This window comes from Ictalurus punctatus, chromosome 4, assembly GCF_001660625.3.
Source record: "Ictalurus punctatus breed USDA103 chromosome 4, Coco_2.0, whole genome shotgun sequence".
NCBI classification, from domain to species: domain Eukaryota; kingdom Metazoa; phylum Chordata; class Actinopteri; order Siluriformes; family Ictaluridae; genus Ictalurus; species Ictalurus punctatus.
In genome coordinates this window covers 11869234-11879368 of record NC_071284.1, presented here as the reverse complement: position 1 = coordinate 11879368, position 10135 = coordinate 11869234, and the positions used below count along the sequence as shown (strand labels likewise).

The 10135-nt window shown below is 38.0% G+C and overlaps 1 protein-coding gene across 1 annotated transcript; it reads left to right on the top strand.

Moving 5' to 3' along the window:
• Nucleotides 1–40: 40 nt before the first annotated feature.
• On the top strand, nucleotides 41–4835 carry foxl1 (forkhead box L1). The gene is made up of 2 exons (XM_047152912.2): nucleotides 41–3200; nucleotides 3299–4835. Exons 1-2 carry the CDS (start codon nucleotides 2066–2068, stop codon nucleotides 3424–3426), a joined length of 1263 nt encoding a protein of 420 aa, XP_047008868.2. The 5' UTR covers nucleotides 41–2065; the 3' UTR covers nucleotides 3427–4835.
• The last annotated feature ends 5300 nt before the right edge of the window (nucleotides 4836–10135 follow it).

Genomic DNA, 10135 nt, shown 5'->3' with positions numbered 1-10135 from the left:
TATCATCAATGCATTTAGTACCTACTAAGTTGCCCTAAATATTAAGTCTAATGGACATGACAAACATAACAGCATTGAAATTACTCTAAAGTTATAAATTTGCAGAAATATGAAAATAAAAGAGAAATGAGTCCTAGATAACGTGTGTCTTTAGACAATTTATGGTCTCTGAGTTTCTCGCTTAAAGTCTTCGACATTACGTAACTGCTAGGCTTGTGTTGTGTCAGAAAGAAAGACAGGCCTGTTGTACAGTTTCCTTAAAACAAGTGCCAAACAAAAGCCATACAGTATGCTTCTATAATATTGGCACCCTTGGTAAACGAGTAAAGAAGGCGGTGAAAATTTGTCTTTATTGTTTAACCTTTTGATTAAAATAAATCACAAAAATACTCTGCTTTCATAGATATCAAGCAATTGTAAACACAACACAGGTTTATCAAAAATATCTTTGTTAAATATATGTATGCAACAATTATTGGCACACCTTTAGTCAATACTTTATGCTACCTCCTTTTGCCAAGATAACAGCTCTGAGTCTTCTCCTATAACGCTTGATGAGGTTGGAGAATTCACGGCAAGGGATCTGAAACCATTCCTCCATACAGAATCTCTCCAGATCCATCAAATTTCAAGGTCCATGCTGGTGGGCACTGTGTATACCTCAAATAGTTCACACGTTCTCATAACAGTTCCATTTTATTCAACTATTTAATGTAGCCTAAAAGAGTGGTCTTTAAATGATTCCTCCAAGCGTTTCAACACTGAAACTATGGGGAGTGTGGGATTAGCTGTGCAAGACATATGACACCATTGCACAGCTCATGAAGTAAAATACAGAGTCATCTGGGGGAAAATGAACTGATTTCAAACAGACGAATATGCTCAATGCCCACACATCGAGACACATCGCTGTCGGGTCTGGCATGTCTAAAACATTATGAATCACTGTCTGTGGATGGAAAAGTCAAACTCAGGAAAACTTCTAAGTTTATCCATTGAAACCTCTAAACACGTAATGTAATCATGGGCCAGCTGTGTGCACTTGTAAAGTTGTTATAATCCCCCTTGCTCCTATAAACAGGAAAATACATAATATAAAGCATCATGTGCACATTCACAAAAATATAGTTTACTCCAGGATCCTGCCAAGTTCTCCTTTTTTGGAAATGACTGCTATCTGAAGTGTTTGTTCAAATTATTGATGTTTTACTTAAAAAGTAGATCTAAAGTTATTGACTATGTCACATTAATGACAACTGATAAAGGGATTTAGCTGAAATCTGCACTACTCTGGTGATGTTCCTGTGAAAGACGTAGAACACTTAATTCAATTTATTATGCAATATTTAAAAAAAAACACACAAACAATTAGGAATTTTATTTACTATTATCTTGTAGGTGAAAACGATGGGCTTTTGTTATATGCGTCTAACGATAGCTCTAACAATGTTTTTTTTTTTTTAAAGAAAGAAAGAAACAAAGAGAAGAACTGTTTAAGTTGTTTTGCTTTGCATGCTTTGTTTTCTTTTCGAGCAGACCAGAGAAACCCGGAGCGAGAGCTCTGTCGTGTTTGCTTGTTCTCTCTGTGTGAGCAACTCTCAGCGTCGATGGGGTGGACGTGATCTTTCAAACATCAGATCAGCGCGTTTATGTATTGGGTGCCCGGAAATTTTTTCCAAATAAACACAGCTTGATTCGACTTGGGTGGGCAGACTTATCAACAGACTAATTCTATAAACAAATGAGGGAATAAACCAAGCTCACCATTGGCTGGTGGGTCGGGGACACGCGGGAAGACAGAAGGCAGAGAGAGAGAGAGCCGGAGAGCCGGGGCTTTTGGAGCAATGAAATTTTAATTAATGTGGGTGGGCTGAGAGAAACACAACGAGTGTTTATCATAGACAATTTATTTTCCAGCGCTAAGTCAACATAAAGCAGCAAACGTGCAACAATTAACAGTGCTGAGTGGTGCAGGAGAGCCAGACAGACTGACTCTCAGGCCTCGGCGCAGCATCTCTATGGACTCGAGGACTTCTGAACCGGTGCGCATTTAACGGGACTCAACATGAACTTGTACCACGGCCGGTTATCGCAGGGACCCGCGGCTCTCAGCCTCGCCAACTCGTCCCTGATATATCTGTATGGCGGAGAAGTAGGAGGCGTGATACCGGCGCTGGGACTCGCCTCAGCCCGACAGGAACCTCCACAGAAACCTCCGTACAGCTACATCGCGCTCATCGCCATGGCCATCAAGAGCGCGCCAGGCAAACGCGCCACGCTGAGCGGCATCTACCAGTTTATTATGGACCGCTTTCCGTTTTACCACGACAACAAGCAGGGCTGGCAGAACTCCATCCGACACAACCTCTCGCTGAACGACTGCTTCATCAAGGTGCCCAGGGAGAAAGGGCGCCCGGGTAAGGGCAGCTACTGGACTCTAGACCCCAAGTGCCTGGACATGTTTGAGAACGGCAACTACAGGAGGAGGAAAAGGAAGTCCAAGCTGCAGGAGAGTAGCGAAGCTAAACCGAGTCACAGACGAAGCCGGGGTCCGACTCCACAGGCTCCGGGCAACGCCAAACTTTGCGCAGGGACGCAGGTAGTGAAAGACGGGACCCTGACTAGTGAAAAGGCACTGGCGGAAATCGTGATTCAGCACAAAGACCAAGAACATCCACCTCGAGGACATCTGAGCTACCCGCCGCACAACTCAGCGAAACACTGTCGTGGCGCACATCCGAGCAGCGCGCGTCCCCGCTCCCCGACCGAGCAGCAGTGCGCGTCTCCGCCGAAGCCCAAACACCAATCAGAACGGCTCTCTCCACAGGTGCGCGAAATGCACACTGGGAATTCGTCGAGCGCAGAAAGCACTGCTGGCACGCCGACATTGGGTTGCGCGCAACTTCGCGACGCTCTTCCAAAGCGAGACACCAAAGATCTAACGGACAGCAAGAAGACTTCAGACAAATCGAAAGAATTTAGCATAGACAGCATTTTAGCCAAAAAAGTGAACCGGCTCCAGCGTAGATGCAGCTGCGGAGGCTCAGGATCTGCGTGTCTGGAAACGCGTCACTGCGCGCTCGCTTCAGCGCTACTTCCGGCTGCGCACGCGCCGCACCTCTATCCCAGAGCCTACCCGCTGTGCTCCTATGTGTCCCTGGCATGGCCCGAAACTCTGCTCCAGTTCTGCGAGAAGGGTGGTGAGAAAATTAGTCTGATTTGACCGATATAGCGATAACGGGACATGTTACTGTATCAGCAAACTCAAATCTATAGCAGCTGTTCTTAACTCCAATAGCAGGGAATCACGTCAAGCTTCCTCAAGTACCAACACACCTGATCCAGCTGATGATATCTGTTGAAGAATCTCTGTTACATAGATTTATTTTAATAACTGGATATGGCAAAATCCCCAGCATTGAATAAAATCTGTTTTTCCTTCTTTCTTTCTTTCTTTTTTTTTTTTTTTTTAAAAAGTCTTAAAGTGCTGGTACATAAACTCATAAAGTATTACATCTACATAAATTAACACAGGCAATGAACTAACATGCACACTTGTGTATTAAGATCTACAGTGTTTAATTAACTCTTACAGTGTTCATCTGGGTCCAAGTTGATTATTTTCCAATAACTGAATATTACTGGATGTTCTAAAGTGTTTTATCGCTCTTATGCCACAGCAATTTGCCCACAATTATAATTAACCAAGAATTACAACACTGTAAAACATGATAGCACCATTAAGTTATGTGAACTTATTTCTTCTCTTCAACGCCAATTGTCATGACAAGTTTTGGATATTGAACTCAAGTTTATAAGATAAAATTGAGAAAATAAAAGAAAACGTAACGTAATCGTCAAGTTGTGTTTACTCACGTTTTTGAGGCAGCAGGTGAACTTTCGTTTCTAAGTTTAACCACCTGAAAGGTTTTTACAATTTTTAATTGATCAAGGAATGACATATTCACACCTTTTATAGATGTAATTGTGTGGAACATTAGTTCCTGTTTTCGCCTATGTTAGACCAGTTATAAGCATTCACCCCCTCACCAGCCTCTCTTGATAACAAAAATATGCAGCAGTGATGCAGTGCTATCAAAAAACCAGAAAGACTTTCCCATGGAGGAAAGCTTGCTGACTGCTACAACACACTGATGCACAAGACTCCTTCTATAAATGCTAAATAAACATCTTTATATAATATACATTTTATCTAAATAACAACTCTTAAAAAATCAGTTTATTATTAGATGATGTTGTTCATATGAATGAGTTATTAATATAGAATCTAACATGTTTGAATGCAGCTGGCACTATTGACAAAGCCACGCTGTGCTGGAAAATTAATCAACACCTTCTGACCAATCAGAATTGAAAAAGCAGCAGCACTGTGGTATAAGACACAATAACCAGTTTAGGGCTTATTATTATTATTGCTAATGTTGTTGTTGTTGTTGTTTGGCACAACTTGTGTGGCCCACTTCAAAGGTTCACATAAGGCTGACAGTAGTTAACTCGGTTGATGTATTACCCATAGAGAGCTGCGCCATGCAAACCCTCATGGATGTTGCTGTTTAAATGTAAATGTTTATTTGAGCTCTGACTTTATTACGCTCCTTTCAGTGCTTGTAAAAAAAAAAAATACAAGATAGATTACAAATTGTATAATGTTGTTGCTTTTCATTGCTCCTTATGTACCTCATGGATGCAAATAGTTGGGAACACTATATGAGGAAAAACGTAAGAGGAGTAAATCAGTCGAACGTTTGTGGAACAAAATCTGAGATACAACAAATAACACTTATTGTACAAATAAAATATTTTTTACACAATAACTCTTTATGTGTAATCTCTTTTAGTGATGATTTTCTTTTTCAGATTTAAATATTTTTTTCTACATGCTCGAAAATAGCCTTTTCATTTTAATATGAATTTAACAAGAGCTAACCCGATATGTCTGTGCATTTACAACTGACGAAACATTGCTAGTCATGAGTGTTGAAGTTGAACAAAGTATTAAAATTTCCACTGTTTGAAACCACAAAAATAAAAATAGCTTTTAGTGTAAGGATTTTTACTATAATTGCATTTACAGAAGTAAAGGCTTATGTCAATTCGACTATTATTCGTTTTCTTCAAGCAACCGTTGGCATTTTTCAGTGGAATGTTTTATGACGTTGACATTTTTATTTGCAAAGACATTTTAGTCTAAATCAGTTTGGGCTTAAATTAGATAATCTTAACCTAAAGTAGCGCTTGGGCCTGAATACAGATTTTGACAGTAGTTTCATAGAGAATTTCTTCTCTAGATTTATCTTTAAACCTAATCTTACTCTGAAGAACCAGCCCCTTGGGTACCCACTTTATCCCATGCCACTATATATAGCAATGAGTCTGATTCAGCTGCATGGCCTCTCTCTGTAGCTTTACAGAGTGCAAATCAGGAATGCGTGTGGAAATAAATAAACTTCTCTGCATTTGAGCAGGGGGACTTACATTCACAAGCATTTCCTGTGTATAGGATTCTTTTGGTCAGACGTGTAAATAGAGCGACATCCACCCGAAGGCTGGGAGTGAGCGAGAGGCAGCGGCTCTGATCTATCCCCCTGCACAGATGTGCTGTTAAGATCAAGCGGGCGGGAATGTTCCCTGATCTCTCAGCCTGAATCTTTAAAGCCAGTTTTGAAATAACAATGACAATCACTAAAGCAGCTCACTGTCAACATTCACACCCTGAGAGTTCTCATGTGCATGACCTGAAATTCAATGAAATGATGTCAATATAAATAATTAACCGTAAAGTTTATATCATTTTACAGTGAAGCATAATACACTTTACTGTATTACTGTATTACTGACACTGGAGTGTCAATGTGGTACAGTGCATCACATCCAAATTAACCCACAATACTTTATCACTTTCAATACTTTTTGAAAGTGTGTAATTATTCTGTGCTTCTTCTACACAATACATATCCATGAATGACTTTTTTTTCTCGTTGACTACTCAGACACTACAAAATCATCATATTTAAGGTTTCAGATGGCAGAACTTCACAAAATTTCACAAAATGATTCCTTATGGAAAAATCACATACTTTTGATATATGAGGATACAATTTCACAAGGTTATGTGTGATCATGTGTGAAAAATATCAAAAAGCATTTCAGTGCACATGTGAAAAAAGCATTTCAAACCACATGTGAACAATGTGCGATCACATGAAAAAAATTATCCATGTGAGACAAATAAAATCTCATCTGAAAAATAAATCACATGCTCTCCATGCAAAAAATGTGTGAAACATCAAGTGTCTAAAGGCCACGTGTAAATTTCACATGTAAATCGTGACTTTTGTCTAAGTGGATTGGATGCAGGTATTTATTGTCAGAAAAAAGGTAGTGTCAAGGTACAATACTGATCCAATAAAATCTATGTATTCACCTTAAATTAGTTCTAAAAATACACATGAAAACAATATGTGAAGCTAGAATGTAGTGTCTTTTGGGGGGAAAACAATATAGTCTATAAATCATACAGTGTTAAAATACAGTACATTTATACAAGTGGATATTACTGAAAATGAGACCACTGCTGCATCCTATGTGTATAATATTTGGGCTGGTAATATATACCTGCATATTTGTAGAACTGGAAAAATGCTAAATGTAGTACTTATATAAACATTCCTGTGTGACAGGACACTCTACCAAAAGCCCAACAGCTTCACTATTTCTAGCACAAACTGTTCTTATCTGGTCTTTTCTTGGAATTAAATCTCCAGTGCAAATGTACTGTACCAGTTTTGTTCCATTACCCAAGCAGTAACTTGTAATCCAATAATATGTACTGAAAAAAAAAATATATATATATATATATCTTAGCATGTACAAGTGTATTGAATATCGGCAAATTCAACTAATATCTCTCTTTTTTTTGCGTGTGTTTTACAACAAATATAATATTATTATCTGAACCTATTTCTAGATATTCGAACTAATTTCAAGCTTGAAATGGTTTTATTCTTTTGGCAGATAATCTGCTTATTTCAAGTGTTTATATTTTATAAAATAAGCAAAATAAGACCGTTTTAAGCTTTATGTAAGTACATATGTGTAGAAATAGGTGTAATGGTCTTATATTTCTTATATAATAAGCTTAGATAACATTTTTTAAATTTAAGATCTCTTCAGTTGCTAAGTACTTTTTTTTTGTAGCGTGATTTAAATAAAACCAAGCAAGCCTGATATACCTGTACACCATGTACCACTAAGAAGACTGAATATTTATAAGCTCCTTTATAAAGACCATAAGAATAATAAGTATGAGCTGATCTGTCTCATTTTATTGAAATGCCCCTCTTCTGAACACAGGTATTATTAAGCATTATGAATAACATTGCATTTGTTTGAATGTTTATTACGTGCTATCTTTTATACAGTTATACAGTTATACAGTTATATACCAAAACAGTGTTTGAGCCTTGCCAAAGTCTTTCTTCTGTGACCATGAGTATGATATCACGTACAGCAATAGTTTTTTCTTGACAGCTTGGAGTTTATCGTCCACAGATTAGAGGGAAAACTCAAAGAATAACATTTTCAGTTTGGGTTTATTCTTTCACCAGCTTCATATTAAAATAAACACAGAAGAGAAAGATGATCCTCCGAAGTGTTTAAAGTGTAAAATATCTTCATTTAGGTCTCAGAGAGCGTCATCCCCTCGATCTCATTTATTTTTGATGAGAACCAGAGCACTTTCCCTCTCTGCAGTCATAACCACAAATGCTCCACTGGGAGAGCTGTCAAAGACCAGCAGGTTTTTTCTCACAGCTGATGGACAATAATCAGAATAGGAAAATTTATTCCTGAAAATTTGAGTAACATTTTAATAACAATAAAGAAAAATAACTGCATAACATGCGACCATTTGACACATTTATTTAAATTATTTAAACAGCAGTAACCACACACATTTTTCTCATTTTTATCATCAAATCTTTGATTTTCTCATACCCTCATAACCATGATTAGAGAAATGATGCCAAGCCACAGGTGAAAGCAAAGACTTTAGAGGAGGAGTTTTTGAAGCTTGTTGAAGCCAGTGTCCCCTTTAACTGTAATCAGGGTATAACGCTATGCAACCATCTGTATCTGTTTAGCGCTCCAAATATCCGTATCTGTAGTTGGATTTAAACCAATGTGGGCGTGGCCTAAACATGAAAACCTAGAAAACACCGAACAAAGTTCAGAAATGCCATGGTCTGTAGACTCTGGCTCTAACAGTACCTCTACCTCAGCTCCAGGTCAAAATTGCTCTCAATTTGAGATAAGCATGGGACTTGTAAAAATGTAAACATTTGTATCTGCCTGCAATATGTTCTAATGAATTTAGTTGGTTCTATTTCCCAATGGATAAACAAAGCAGTAGCCTAATTTAAATCACCACAACCCTGCAGTTACTAAAGATGCGTCATGCAGCACTGTCATGTTAATGAACATGGTCTTTGTTTGTCCTGTGAGTTTCATATCTGACCACTGGCTAATGCCCACACAAACCACAAAAACCTCCCAATCACTGGCTTTTTTGTTGAGTTCTGCAGGATCCAAGTACCAGTGGGACCTCAGTGAGACCCAAGTCTCAACCTAAAAAAATCCTGAATTTGTATAGAGCACATTATCTGTTCATTGCAAATAATTTATTTGCATTCAGTTACATCCTCAAACTTTTAAAATAAACTCTACTGATGTCCTCAGCACAGATTTATTTTATGAACATAATCTGTATTTTAAAATTTTGGGCTTATTAATCTAATGTGTACAATTACATTTTGGTTATTTATTGGAGCCGTAGACCTTTTTATTCCTGAACTTTCCACCAACAGAACACATCATGTCCAAGTTGACCTTTATTTATAGGCAACTTGTTTATGAGGTATTGAGGTCTGGATTAAACCCATTCAAGTCATATGAGCAGTCAATCAGAATATAAAAGTCTCAAAAATAAACATAAACAACGTAGATAATAATGGGTTGGGATTCCAACAACTAGTTTGAAAACCACTTCTTTAGAGTATATTTCACACTTCTTGCCACACTTCGACCTTCTTACCTTCTCAAGTCTTGTTAATGTTAGTTAACATTAAGTTGCGAAGGCCTGGTTAATCTATCAGGGGTGAAATTAAGAGGAAGAAATAAGAGTCCAGCTGTTTGAAGTGTCTTCTCCTTTATTTAATCTGCAATCACAGCTCTAGTCAGTATTAAATCATATTTTTTTAAGAGCAATGCCTTCAAAAGGGGTTTAATCTTGCTGTTTGTTATATATTTTCACTCTCTACATAAACAGACCTCAGTTGTCCAAATATGTGCTCAGTGCAGCGGGTGGGCTGGGCTGTGATGAAGATTGATGAGATTGCTGTGAGGAACATTCATTGCTAATCTGGTTACACTTCCTGGCACACTGTTTTATACATCATTATCCAAGTGGGGAGAACAGAACATGAAAAAATGACATAGGATATAGTACAGATGAATGAGAAGTTAAAGGAAAAACCAAGATAAAGTGTTTTAGTAAGCTGCTGGGTGACCGTGAGCCTCCAGAACAGCTTTAAGGTGACTTGACACCTTAGCTTCTACAAGTCTCTGGATCTGTACTGAAGGAATGAATGCCATTCTTTGAAAAGATAATTTCTCAACTGGTGTTTTGATAATGGTGGTGGACAGTGATGTCTAACACATCAATCCAAATTCTCTCATAGGTGTTCAACTGGTTTGAGATCTGGTGACCACGAAGGCCATAGCATATGACTCATCCTCATCAAACCGTTTAGTGAGCCTTCATATCAATATCAGTATAGAAATATTTCTATGATGATCAGTCAGAAGAACGTTGTATTGATTTGTAGACACTTTCTAAGTACATAAATGGGCCCAAAACATATCAGTACAGAAAAAGGACTTTGTTATAGCACGCAGAACTGCATAAGTTTAAAATGTAGTAATCAGTGTGAGGGTACACCTAGAAGGCACATCTGTTGTACTATTTCTACTACTTTACACATACATAAACACATACAGATGTAAGTGCAATAACACTATACAGTGTTGGAAGAGTAATAATATTTTTTTAATAGAC

Coding starts and splice junctions, on each gene's coding strand:
- foxl1 (XM_047152912.2), top strand. CDS start 2,066: ATGAACTTGTACCACGGCCGGTTATCGCAGGGACCCGCGGCTCTCAGC. Junction 3,201..3,298: donor CCAGTTCTGCGAGAAGGGTG/GTGAGAAAATTA, acceptor TAACTCCAATAG/CAGGGAATCACGTCAAGCTT.